The sequence below is a fragment of the Gobio gobio genome (genome assembly GCF_949357685.1).
Source record: "Gobio gobio genome assembly, chromosome: 14".
In the NCBI taxonomy this organism is placed as follows: domain Eukaryota; kingdom Metazoa; phylum Chordata; class Actinopteri; order Cypriniformes; family Gobionidae; genus Gobio; species Gobio gobio.
This window is the reverse complement of record NC_137107.1, coordinates 12,634,531-12,649,296: the sequence shown is the minus strand read 5'-3', so window position 1 is coordinate 12,649,296 and position 14,766 is coordinate 12,634,531. Positions and strand designations below refer to the sequence as shown.

The 14,766-nt window shown below is 42.1% G+C and overlaps 1 protein-coding gene across 1 annotated transcript in view; it reads left to right on the top strand.

Moving 5' to 3' along the window:
* The window catches only part of gabrb4 (gamma-aminobutyric acid type A receptor subunit beta4), a 51,423-nt gene extending 36,898 nt beyond the window's left edge, over positions 1 to 14,525 (top strand). The window contains exons 3-7 of the mRNA XM_079834051.1: positions 3,049 to 3,186; positions 10,201 to 10,353; positions 11,249 to 11,505; positions 12,188 to 12,277; positions 12,909 to 14,525. Of these exons, the coding sequence (XP_079690177.1) occupies positions 3,049 to 3,186; positions 10,201 to 10,353; positions 11,249 to 11,505; positions 12,188 to 12,277; positions 12,909 to 13,262 (992 nt within the window). The 3' untranslated portion in view covers positions 13,263 to 14,525. The remainder of the gene's footprint in view (positions 1 to 3,048; positions 3,187 to 10,200; positions 10,354 to 11,248; positions 11,506 to 12,187; positions 12,278 to 12,908) is intronic.
* Positions 14,526 to 14,766: the final 241 nt, after the last annotated feature.

Sequence of the window (14,766 nt, the reverse complement as noted above, 5' to 3'; positions counted from 1 at the left end):
ATCGGTCTTGCCGAGCACACATTGATACGACGAAGAAGTAGTAAGTAGACAAAGAAGAAGATGGGCTGCTAATGCTGCTTGCCAGTTAGCAAAAAGTGTGTGAATGGTTTTCCCATAGACATAATATATCTGTTGTTTTGGCAAGCACGTAAATACTGTCTCTCCTCTTCTTCTGTGTGACAAGCGAGTGTCAGAAGCGTAAGTGCCGCAGCACCACCTTGTGTACCGGGAGCGCATCTACTGAATGTGCACGTTCACTCGGCGCATCGCCAGTGGAAATCGCTTGGGTGTGAACACTCAAGACGCGCCGAAAAACGTCACGAAAAACGCTGGCGATAAGCGCGTGCGATATTCGTCCCGGTGTGTACAGGCCTTAAGAGTATTTAATGCTGACTGGAGGACAACAAACTAAACTTAAAGTTAACCAACTGACTTCTTTCAAATGAGACTACAATTGTGTGTGTAATGCCAAGACTAGTAACACTTTATAATAACTTTAATTAATAAAGCATTAACAAACATTATGTTTAACAGATCATTAGTTAATATATATTCAAATAGCTACAATGCTACAATATATTCAAAATATCTGATGAACTTGATTTAAAAAATCATTGGTTCTTGTACATTAAAATGCTTTCAAATGCCATTCAATGTTCAATTCAAATATCATCATGCATTTAATGACAAGCTTTCCAATCCACATTAATAAATAAGTTGCTAATTACATTGATATATATACATAACATTTGAAAAGCATTTGTAGATTTTATAAAGTGCATGATCATAGTATATGAATTGAAATTGACTTTAACTAATGATCTGTTAATCATAATGTAATATTCAATAAGTTAATTGGTAAAGATTTGCAAGCACATTATCTCATATTTACTAGCTATTTGATTATATATTAACTAATGATTGTCTAATGTTTATATAATGTTTGTTAATGAAATATCAATGAATGTTATTATAAAGTGTTTTTTTTTCTCCCAAAAGGGTTTACAGGTTAAAAGAACAAATTTGCGGAAATGAATCATACTAGTATTATAATCTAAATCTTCAAAAGTAACAAGTTCCCCTACACTGCACAAATGCCAACTCTTACTCACATTCTGACCACATTACCTTGAAGAAATCGTGACCGTGGACAACAGCAGTTTGAACTCGTCCAGCTCATCAATTTCACTTTTGCTTCTTATCTCTGTCACACTTCACAGACACCTAATGTAAGCAAACATAATCATTAAGCCCATTTAGAGCAATCATCCATATCTGCCGTCCTGCCCACTCTGTCTTTGGGTGTCAGTAGTGATAAATGCTCTTGGAGGGGTTTGACACTGAGAGCTCATGGCACAATTGACAGACATAGGTAAGATTGAAAGTGTTTGCCAGTTTATCAATGAGGTGCCCTGCACTATCGATCAGTCAGTCGTACCAGGATGTTGTGCCCTGTCCATCACGGGTGAGCCCAGACAAATAGCTAAGGTCATGTTTCGAATGATTACACCATGTACATTGTTTCATGCTTACGGTTTATCACTCGTGCAGATCAATGGGTCAGATGCTACCTGCTGAGGCATGAGCATTTTTTAGATTTGCTTGTATCAACATTTCTGTACTTTTGGAACAATAGTGTTTGCTCTTCCAATAACTGAATGCCTTTGGTGTCACTAACTGCACTGTGGGCCTTATTCATGAAACATGAGAACAAATTTATTTGATAATCATTCATAAAAGCATGAACTATTCCCTACATAAACTACCAACAATTTTCTACATTTTTTTTTACAGTTAATATAAAAAGTGTTTGTCAATGCATAAATTGTTTGTAAAACCATTCTTATGTAAATTGTCTAATTTAATACAAAAACACTGTTTTCATATTAATTGCTGTATTCAATGCATAAATGTTGTGCTTAGCAAAATTTCGATTTACACCATTTTTAAAAGTTTTTTTTAACTATATGATACTGAGCTGCCACGTTATAGTAGGCCTATATATTAGTGGTTGGAATAGCAGAGACAGAGAATTGTTATTAATATTTATTTAGTAACACTTTACAATAAGGTTTCATTATTTAACATTAGTTAATGTATTAACTAACATGAACTAACCATGAGAAATACATTTGTTACTGTATTTGTTCATCTTTGTTAACGTTAGTTAATAAAATACAGCTGTTCATGGTTTGTTCATGTTAGTTCACAGTGAATTAACTAATGTTAACAAGATTTGAATAAAGTATTAGCAAATATTGAAATTAACATTAACAAAGATTAATAAATGCTTTATAAGTGCAGTTCATTATTAGTTCATGTTAACTAATGTTGTTAACTAATGTTAACTAATTAACCTTATTGTAAAGTATTAACATTTATTTTATTTCATTTTTATTTCAGAAATGTTGACGTTCACTATTTCACATCAAACTTGTTGCGGTAATCTCTCCTCATTAGCTATGTTTCCATCCAAAGTTGCGAATTTAACATGCACAAAACTAAAATATTGCATAAATCATTTGCGAATAAAGCACTGTTTTCTATACAGCGAGACAATATCGTAACTAGTGCCAAATATCACTAAGAAAAATGTAAGTTGCTACGGCAGGAGATGACATTGTGGGTCTTTTTTCATATAATGACTTGTGCCTCAGAGCACGCAGATGAAACGCAATAATGATATCCCAAAATATGCATAAAAATAGGTGGATGGAAACAGCTAATGTGACAGCTTGTCATACAAGAAAAAGGAAGCACACTAAACACTCATCAAACACAAATGTGTGATGAAACTGAACACAGCAATCCACTATATAGCGAACAGCAGAACCATTTACTTATGCATTTAAAACAAAAATCACATTTTTGTCACCATTGATCAAGCAAATAAACTAATTTGTTCTGCACCTTCCGGTAGGTTGTGCAGTATCACTTCACAAAACGACATGTTTGCCAGATGTAATATCACTGTTGTTCAGCGCAATGGTTGTATCTATAAATTATATACTATGTAAACATTAATTACACTGTCTACCATCTCTACAGATGGGTATACCACGGATGACATTGTGTTCTTCTGGCAAGGAGGGGACAATGCTGTGACAGGTGTGGACAAACTGGAATTGCCTCAGTTCTCAATTGTGGAGCTACGTCTTGTGTCCAGGGAAGTGAGGTTTACCACAGGTATGGACGATTCACTTATGTGCAAAATGGCCCAAATACTTCATGACACTTTTAAAGCAACATTGCAATCAACATATACATTTTATTAGTTTGTGTTTTTCCTGGGAATTTAACCCATTGCTAGTGTAATTCTATGGTGAACGTGATTTCACATGTTCCTTGATCAACATCTTTGGTGATCCTGGAACAACATTCCAATCAACCAATCAGATCTGAGGGACAAGTTTAGGCTTACAACCAGGGTTAGGTGCTTCTACATCAGTGTTATTCACCTATCATTTCCCTATGATTTTAGGGATAACTTATCGGTAGGGTTAGGTTTAGGGGTAAGGATAGGACAGCAATGTTGTTCCACGATCCAGGAACATGTCTTACTTGGCAAAACCATGGTGACCGCCATGCTATTATACAGTCAAACCAAAAATTATTCAGACATCAGATAAAATTTTTTACTAGTGGGTGCAGTACACTATAGGATAGTAAAGGATAGTAAAATAAAATAAGGATAGTAAAATAAAGCAAGCTCTGACATATTATATCCAAAAACTCTTCATACAGTGGACTACCAGTAAAATTTATAAAAAAAAATGTGGGACCAAAATTATTCAGAAACTTTGACCTGACAGTGTTTTGCTTAAGTGTTTTTTCTTTAATTGCTAATGCGTCCTTTTACACCACAGACTGAACAAAATTAAGCATTGCTTGGTCATTGGTTGACCTAAATTGGTATTATCTAACTGTGTACCTAAATGTAACAGCTGACTGGTTGATTGTAATCCATTACATACCTTTCTATCAAAGTTATCTAACATTATCAAGATTAATTTGTTCTGATACAATTTAACTCTTTCTTGTCATGTTTTATTACCATGTTCTAAACTATAGCGAATAAACTGTGATAATGTGAGAAAATGTTGAAGGTCTAAATCAATTTTGGTTTGACTGTATTTCAAATCATGAATGTGATGGTTGATGATCGATGTTAGCATTTGGGGTTTCTGTAGCTCAGCTGATGTTAACACTGAGATTTCTTTTTTCTACTGAGAGCCTCCTATATGAACACAGCTTGGAGCTAGAATGCTGGGAAAATTGATGCTTGGATCAGGACCTAGTAACATTCCCGGGATCAATCCCAGAAAGTGTTGTGTGAAAAAAAGAAAAGAAAAGTGATGACACGTTAGTTATCATGTGACTATTTGCCTGGGGGAAGAAAGAGGATAAAGACTGCGTACAGACAAAGAAGCAAAAAAAATAACAATTTCTGTGAAAAGGAGTGATAAAGGGACCAGGGAGCAATCACCTTCCATGCAGACGGAAAAATTAGCAGTACTGTACGTGATGGAATTATTAACAAAAGGACATAAAAACATTACATTTTTGTCACATTTACTGTTGCATGTCAAATTTTTTCAAACAAAATCCAGTCATTCCAATAGGGATCTGTGCGAAAGGGAGTTTTGTGTAAGGGCAAAAGAGCTCATTTTCAAGTTGGTCACATTATTTCTGTTTGAGTTGTGAATTATACATCACTCTGCTATTAGACACTGGATTTTTTTTTGCTCATGAAGTTTCATGGCTGCACCTTTACACCATTGATTGTTGGAAAATGTACAGTAGTTTTGAAAACAACTGAACTACTGTTACACAGCTAAAATGTAGTTGAGTTCTGCTAGTTTTATGTTGCTCCTCAAATTAGGTTACCCAGCACTAAATGATGGCCTGAGCAAAAATGGAGTGAATAAGATACTAAAGATTTTATCGCAATGTTTTTCACAATGCACTTCGTAGCTTAAGTTAACGCACTGGAGCCGTTGAGGCTGGCCCCTCCCCCTAACACTATAATGCTGCGTTCACACCAAACGCGAATTGAGCGTCAGGCGCGAGTGATTTCAATGTTAAGTCAATGGAAAGGCGCGTTGACGCGCGTCTGGAGGTCCCGCGGCGCGGAAGGCGCGTTACGCGCGGCGCGAAGGACGCGAATCCGCTTCATTCGCGCGTCCAGTTCGCGCGAATGGCGCGAATTGGACGCGAATTGAGCGTCTTGCGCGATACGCGCGTTACACGCGAATGGTGCTTTTGTGCATTCACGCGTTTGAAGCGAATTCGCGTCTGACGCCCGAGTTGAAAAATTTGAACTTTGGCGTCAATTCGCGCCGCGTTAACCAATCAGGAGCCTGCTCGCTGCTGTCACGTGGTAAAGTGACGTGTATGAGAAACCCTGCATAAATTAAAAACAGTACTATTGTGTCACAAAATGTAGTTTTAAGACGTTTTCAGGTGGGAATTCAGTTGTTTGAAGCTCAAATCTGTGGTTTATTTATAAAGAGAGCGCCTATTTTAAAAAAATAATCTTGTGTTTTTGGAGTTGTGAGATCCAGGCGATCACCGGGCAATCACTGCTCATAACCCCGGCGAAGGCAGCCTTTCCTCGGCCAGTCCTTCTGGCGTCTGCCGCTGGCTCTGATGTCCTGTAGTGGTTCGTTTTGTGTAGATCTAACGGCCGAGCTTTGCTCTCATGAATCTATAATTTGTTGTCTGCCAAATCGTTTTGACTGAGGGCAAAGAGAAGTTTAATAACTTTATATTTTTAGGATATTTAAATATACATGTACTGAAGATGATGTAGGAGTTGCCTGGACCACATTTGTGTGGCTATTAATGCTTAATATATATGTTTAATGAAAATGAAAAGAGGCAGAGTGGTGTTTTATGACATATTTCTCCTGGAGTGCCTTGAACGCGCGTCAATTTCGCTTCAAACGCTCGATTTCTACGCGCGTCCAATTCTCTGCTGACGCGCGAATGCATTCAAAATGCACGCGCGTGAAACTAGACGCGGTAGACGCGATTTTGACGCTCAATTCGCGTTTGGTGTGAACGCAGCATTATAACTGTCGATGACGCACTGAAGCCACTGAGCCTTGCCCCTCCCCTAACACTATCATAACTGTCAATGATGCACTGGAGCCACTGATGCTGGCCCCTCCCCTAACACTATCATAACTGTCAATGATGCACTGGAGCCACTGAGGCTGGCCCCTCCCCTAACACTATCATAACTGTCAATGATGCACTGGAGCCACTGAGGCTGGCCCCTCCCCTAACACTATCATAGCTGTCGATGATGCACTGGAGCCACTGAGGCTGGCCCCTCCCCTAACACTATCATAACTGTCGATGACGCACTGAAGCCACTGAGCCAGGCTCCTCCCCTAACACTATCATAACTGTCGATGACGCACTGGAGCCACTGAGGCTGGCCCCTCCCCTAACACTATCATAACTGTCGATGACGCACTGGAGCCACTGAGCCAGGCTCCTCCCCTAACACTATCAGAGCTGTCGATGACGCACTGGAGCCACTGAGGCTGGCCCCTCCCCTAACACTATCATAACTGTCGATGACGCACTGGAGCCACTGAGCCAGGCTCCTCCCCTAACACTATCATAGCTGTCGATGACGCTCTGGAGCCACTGAGGCTGGCCCCTCCCCTAACACGATCATAACTGTCGATGACGCACTGGAGCCACTGAGGCTGGCCCCACCCCTAACACTATCATAACTGTCGATGATGCACTGGAGCCACTGAGCCAGGCTCCTCCCCTAACACTATCATAACTGTCGATGACGCACTGGAGCCACTGAGGCTGGCCCCTCCCCTAACACTATCATAGCTGTCGATGACGCACTGGAGCCACTGAGGCTGGCCCCTCCCCTAACACGATCATAACTGTCGATGACGCATTGGAGCCACTGAGGCTGGCCCCTCCCCTAACACTATCATAACTGTCGATGATGCACTGGAGCCACTGAGGCTGGCCCCTCCCCTAACACTATCATAACTGTCGATGACGCACTGGAGCCACTGAGGCTGGCCCCTCCCCTAACACTATCATAACTGTCGATGACGCACTGGAGCCACTGAGGCTGGCCCCTCCCCTAACATTATCATAACAGTCGATGATGCACTGGAGCCACTGAGGCTGGCCCCTCTCCTAACACTATCATAACTGTCGATGACGCACTGAAGCCACTGAGGCTGGCCCCTCCCCTAACACTATCATAGCTGTCGATGATGCACTGGAGCCACTGAGGCTGGCCCCTCCCCTAACACTATCATAACTGTCGATGACGCACTGAAGCCACTGAGCCAGGCTCCTCCCCTAACACTATCATAACTGTCGATGACGCACTGGAGCCACTGAGGCTGGCCCCTCCCCTAACACTATCATAACTGTCGATGACGCACTGGAGCCACTGAGCCAGGCTCCTCCCCTAACACTATCATAGCTGTCGATGACGCACTGGAGCCACTGAGGCTGGCCCCTCCCCTAACACTATCATAACTGTCGATGACGCACTGGAGCCACTGAGCCAGGCTCCTCCCCTAACACTATCATAGCTGTCGATGACGCTCTGGAGCCACTGAGGCTGGCTCCTCCCCTAACACGATCATAACTGTCGATGACGCACTGGAGCCACTGAGCCAGGCTCCTCCCCTAACACTATCATAACTGTCGATGACGCACTGGAGCCACTGAGCCAGGCTCCTCCCCTAACACTATCATAGCTGTCGATGACGCACTGGAGCCACTGAGGCTGGCCCCTCCCCTAACACTATCATAACTGTCGATGACACACTGGAGCCACTGAGCCAGGCTCCTCCCCTAACACTATCATAGCTGTCGATGACACTCTGGAGCCACTGAGGCTGGCCCCTCCCCTAACACGATCATAACTGTCGATGACGCACTGGAGCCACTGAGGCTGGCCCCTCCCCTAACACTATCATAACTGTCGATGATGCACTGGAGCCACTGAGCCAGGCTCCTCCCCTAACACTATCATAACTGTCTATGACGCACTGGAGCCACTGAGGCTGGCCCCTCCCCTAACACGATCATAACTGTCGATGACGCACTGGAGCCACTGAGGCTGGCCCCTCCCCTAACACTATCATAACTGTCGATGATGCACTGGAGCCACTGAGCCAGGCTCCTCCCCTAACACTATCATAACTGTCTATGACGCACTGGAGCCACTGAGGCTGACCCCTCCCCTAACACTATCATAGCTGTCGATGACGCACTGGAGCCACTGAGGCTGGCCCCTCCCCTAACACTATCATAACTGTCGATGACGCACTGGAGCCACTGAGCCAGGCTCCTCCCCTAACACTATCATAGCTGTCGATGACGCTCTGGAGCCACTGAGGCTGGCCCCTCCCCTAACACTATCATAACTGTCGATGATGCACTGGAGCCACTGAGGCTGGCCCCTCCCCTAACACTATCATAACTGTCGATGATGCACTGGAGCCACTGAGCCAGGCTCCTCCCCTAACACTATCATAACTGTCGATGATGCACTGGAGCCACTGAGGCTGGCCCCTCCCCTAACACTATCATAGCTGTCGATGACGCACTGGACCCACTGAGGCTGGCCCCTCCCCTAACACGATCATAACTGTCGATGACGCATTGGAGCCACTGAGGCTGGCCCCTCCCCTAACACTATCATAACTGTCGATGATGCACTGGAGCCACTGAGGCTGGCCCCTCCCCTAACACTATCATAACTGTCGATGACGCACTGGAGCCACTGAGGCTGACCCCTCCCCTAACACTATCATAACTGTCGATGACGCACTGGAGCCACTGAGGCTGGCCCCTCCCCTAACACTATCATAACAGTCGATGATGCACTGGAGCCACTGAGGCTGGCCCCTCTCCTAACACTATCATAACTGTCGATGACGCACTGGAGCCACTGAGGCTGGCCCCTCCCTTAACACTATCATAACTGTCGATGACGCACTGGAGCCACTGAGCCAGGCTCCTCCCCTAACACTATCATAGCTGTCAATGACGCACTGGAGCCACTGAGGCTGGACCCTCCCTTAACACTATCATAACTGTCGATGACGCACTGAAGCCACTGAGCCTTGCCCCTCCCCTAACACTATCATAACTGTCGATGACGCACTGGAGCCACTGAGCCTGGCCCCTCCCTTAACACTATCATAACTGTCAATGATGCACTGGAGCCACTGATGCTGGCCCCTCCCCTAACACTATCATAACTGTCTATGACGCACTGGAGCCACTGAGGCTGGCCCCTCCCCTAACACTATCATAACTGTCGATGACGCACTGGAGCCACTGAGCCTGTGGACATCTTTTCGGCACCATGAGCGGACACGCCCCCGGCGTTTGAGAGCAGAGAATGTTGCTTATTTTTTCAAGATTTTGATAAGCTATTTTACTTGCCTGTTTTTTTATAATTCAAATTTGGCTGGGTGGTTAATAACACATTTTTCTGTTGTGTGATAAACTCAGATCACATATTTAATTTTGACTTTACATGAACTTTAAGTTACAACCTGAAGTTATTTCCCTTTGATACAATTGTTTATTTTACATTAATAAATAGTCATTGCGACAATTTAAATAATCAGTACATTGAATAAATCAATGAATTATACCACACCTGACATTTAGCATGCTTAGTTTTTAAACAGGCACACGCATGCTAATCTGGGAAAGGCTGCTTGAAACATACTGCTAACAGTTTTCTTAAACCGTGAACCAGATTTTACACATTAACGGGACAAGCTCTTCAGTTACATAATTTTTTCTAATTTTTCCCCCTCAAATTCCCTGTATTAAAGGGCTAAATGGAGATGGAAAAAAAGACACTGCAGGTTTTGTGACAATTCTCAAAGGGACGTAGACGTTGCCTGCTGAGAAGGGAGTTTCAGAAAAATCTGCCATGTTTGCGACTTTCTGCCATGTTTAATTGGAATGGAACTAGTCCCTGGGAAGGAATCCATTGCTTTGGGGAAATTAAATGCTCCATCTGAACAAATGGGAAAATGACTATCTGTTGTCAAAGTGCAGACTTTGACAATTGCAAATTGTAGATCTATTTTTCCTGTGTTTGCTATTTTGTGTTTCCACTTACATGTTGACATCTCTTTTTTCAGCTTCTGCTATGTACTTGTGTCTCCCTAGGTTCATACCCTCGGCTGTCGTTGAGTTTCCGCATCAAAAGAAACATTGGCTATTTTATCCTGCAGACTTACATGCCCTCCATCCTGATCACAATCTTGTCCTGGGTCTCCTTCTGGATTAACTATGATGCCTCTGCTGCTCGTGTGGCCCTGGGTAACCTTCAGTTTTTGTTCAAAAAGCATCCTGTCAGGATGTGAATCCCATAGTATTTTTCTTTGTGTATAAAATCATATCAATAATTTTGAATTTAATTTACTCCAAATATACTTATATACAACTTCCTGTCAACCATGAGTTAAAGGAGTTACGGTTTCAACTTTGACTACATTGGCAAAAATGTAATTTAGTATCATGGGTAGTATCATATACACCGATCAGGCAAAACATTATGACAACTGAAAGGTGAAGAATAACACTGATTATCTCTTCATCACGGCACCTGTTAGTAATTGGGATATATTAGGCAGCAAGTGAATATTTTGTCCACAAAGTTGATGTGTTAGAAGCAGGACAAATGGTCAAGCGTAAGGATTTGAGTGAGTTTGACAAGGGCCAAATTGTGGTGGCTAGACGACTGGGTCAGAGCATCTCCAAAACAGTAGCTCTTGCGGGGTGTTCCCGGTCTGCAGTGGTCAGTATCTATCAAAAGTGGTCCAAGGAAGGAACAGTGGTGAACCGGCGACAGGGTTATTGGTGGCTAAGGCTCATAGATTCACATGGGGGGTCCGGGCAGACTGCTAACAGCAACACTACCTGTATTTGAATGTTGAGCCGCTCATTGGCTACTGATGCAACAGCAACCAATCAGCTGCGCTAGGAGATAATGATGTGATCGCTACCAATGAATTAACGACCTATCAGCCTGCAGCATCTAGAATTTTAATGCCAGAACTAGCTATTTAATAGTTAGTTAATAGAGAATTGGACCCTAATCTAAACTGGGACCAAAAAAAGTAGGGGCATAATGTCCATGGTCCATTGAAGCCCTGACGCAAGTCATGTGAACGTGACACTGTTTATTCAAATGTCTAACATGGCTTACTTGCAGGTGTGACTACGGTGCTCACTATGACAACCATCAACACCCACCTGAGGGAGACCCTCCCAAAGATCCCCTATGTGAAAGCCATTGATGTCTACCTCATGGGCTGCTTCGTCTTTGTTTTCCTGGCCCTGCTTGAATATGCCTTTGTAAACTATGTGTTCTTTGGTCGGGGACCCCAGCAGCAGAAAAAGATCAACGAAAAGCTGAACAAAGCCAACAATGAGCGTCCCCGCTATGAAGAGAAGCGTCTAAGGGAACAGGTATGCAGGATCTCTTGTAAACCATTTATAACGGTTGCACATTTTATTTTTGTGCTAATTAAAACCTAATTTAATTTAATTTAATTTAACCTAAATGAATTGATTACGCATTGACAATGTTCATGCATGTCTAAATCGATACGGATTCACTTAGTTTGTAAGCAGAACAACTTTACTCATCAAAACAACTATTGCCTGAATGAATCGCTTCACATCACTGCTAAAAACGAACATTCAATAGCCCATTAACCATCACTTTACTTAATCAGTGACGTATTTCATTTGATTGAAGTTGCATTTCATTATTAAGAGAGGTTCCTCTTGCTCTGAAAGTTACAAATTACATTCTCATTATGTTATCAGATTGTAGCCTGCTTTATTGCTGCAGGCTTCTGTTTCAATCCAAGTACCGTAATGCAGATGGAGATTGACCGATTCATTTTTCCCTTCTCAAAATGTGTCAGCCATTTTCAAACTTAACAACTGTGTAGTACTAACAAGCTCAGTTACTAAAATATAGTTTTACTGAATTAAGGCATTGTGTCTGTGTCTTTTATGCAGGCTCTTTCTTATTCACCCTCATATTTATGCACTTTTGTATTCTTCGGAAAATTGTTGCTTGATTGTCAGTTTATATGGCCGTTTTAATGTTCTCTTCATTTTTGTTCTTTCACATCGCAAGGACTCCATTTCAGCGCCGTTTCAGAGCAACACCCTCAGGTCATATACACAGCGAAGAAATCTGTATCTCGAGGAACAAAGAAAAGTCGGGGTACATGCATTTAGAAATCATATCAGCTGAAACAGTGGAGACTTAGAATGAGAAGTTGATGAAATATTGTCATTAACTACTGTGTGTGTGTGTGTGTGTGTGTGTGTGTGTGTGTGTCTGGGCATGTTTTTGTGAAATATCAGGACACAAATGTGTATAATGACATGGGTATAACATAGGTATTACAAAAAGAGGGTGAAATATGAGGACGTTCCCCATGTCCTCACTTTTCAAAATGCTTATAAATCACACAGAACAAGTTTTTTTTCACAAACTGCACAGTCTCCTGTGATGGGTAGGTTTAGGGGCAGGAGCAGTGTAAGGGGATAGAAAATACGGTTTGTACGGTATAAAAACCATTACGCCTATGGAATGTCCTCACATTTCACAAAAACAAACGTGTGTGTGTGTGTGTTTGTGTGTGTGTGTGTGTCAGCCATTGCATTTTGAATGAAGTCTTGTAAAGCTTTCTAATCTTCCCAAGTGAAGTTTGTTATGACTGTGACATCACATCATCATTGCATCCCCATGAAAGACTGAACGGAAGTAAATTCTATTTGAGACAGTTTAGTGCTATCCACTTTCTGTGGCCGCTCATGACCACCCCTTTCTTGTCTTTTATTGCCTCAAGGTGGATGCTTACGGAAACATTCTTCTCACCACTTTGGAGATGAACAATGAGGTGATGCCATCCGACGTAGGCAGCAGCGTCAGTGACTCACGGAACTCCGTCATGTCCTTTGACAGCTCCGGAGTGCAGTTCCGCAAGCCCATGGCTTCGCGGGATGGGTTCAGCCACCACTCGTTGGACCGCAGCGCCATGCGCAGTCGTGCCAACTGCCGGCTAAGGAGGCGCTCGTCCAAGCTGAAGCTCAAAATCCCCAACTTGACGGATGTTAGCACCATTGACAAGTGGTCCCGGGTCATTTTTCCTATCACTTTTGGATTCTTCAACCTTATCTATTGGTTGTATTATGTGAATTGATATGCGTTCCCCTAGGAAACATGGGCCATATTTTGAGAGCACATTGAATTGGCTTTGATACAATTGGAAAATATGTGTACACATATAAAGTTGATACATATGTATATGCATATTTCTATATATTATATTTCTATATACACATGCGTGTGTAAAATCTAAAGGACTTTTCTGGTGTAAAAAAAAACGTATTATATAGAATGACTTGAATGTTTAAGAATAATACAAGAGAAACATTTCAAGTATTTGAATTTCTTTTCCTTCTGAAACAAATGACAAATAACAAACATCAGTCCCTTGTTCGAGGGTACGGAACTAAAGACTGCATGATATTTTCGCTAAAAGAAAAGATCGCAAGAGAAAAGGGACACATCTGAACGTCTCATCGGCTTTTTATTGATACTGTAATCAGCCTCTCGTAACCGCAGCTCATGAAATCAGAAGTGGCTTGTGCATTTCGGGGAGAGTCAACTGAGCAGGACCCCAGACCCAATCCACTGCTTTCCCCGTCCTCACGGAATTGTCCGTTTCTACACTGTACAGCAACCTCTTTTGCAATTATGTGTCATTCCTTGATTTTGCAAGTGACAAGCATTCTCTTTATCGGACCTCAGCTCTGGTCAATGGTTTACACTGGACGGCCATTTTGAGTTTAACCAGTGCATCCTGCCCAGTGTCAGTACAATTCATTTTCTCTCTTCCCTTTTTTTGCAGATTCTCTTTTCTTTCATTTTTGGGCTAAAATCATATTTTTGGAGGGCAACACCTAAACATATTCTAGAGGTAGTTCATCAATAGAATTAATTCATCAAGAATTTAAGAAAATGAAGAAAAAAAAGAAAGAGTACATTCATTCAATCAGTAGCCTTATTGCCATGGTCAGGTAGTATTGGTGTTCTTTCTTTACTCTTGTTCCTAGTGCATTTCATTTGTTCTATTGATACAGTATTCATGAACATCTTGTAGAGCTTTGTGTTGTTTGGAATGGAGGGACACCCTTGATGAGCTGTAACGTTTCTTTAGAACTTGGATTTGAAGTTAGTCCATCAACTATGTGATAAATGTACAAAATAAGGAAAGAAAAGAAAAGATTCTTGTGTATTCAACACGGGATGTGACCATGTTTTTATCTGTTTCATGTTTAAGTCAACCACTCTTACCATAGTGTGACCTGATATTGTATATATTCAGTCATTGTAGTGATCCATCCCAAGAATGATATACGCTGATGTTTTTAGTTTCTCTAAAATGTGCCTGTCTGAAACCTGAAGGATGTGTCCTCAGTTCATCAATCAGTGAAAGAGGGCCAGATGACCCTTGATCTTTAACCTTTCACTTTAAGCACTGCAGACCCACCCACAGCTCTGACGTTTTGCATCTTGGGATTGAATCTCAAAGATGAATGACATCAGCATAATCAGGAAAAAAAAATGCTTCTGAATCTTTTCGGGGCAAAGTGACATGTACGATAAAAGCCATGAACTGAAGTGACAACCAAAAAGGCCTA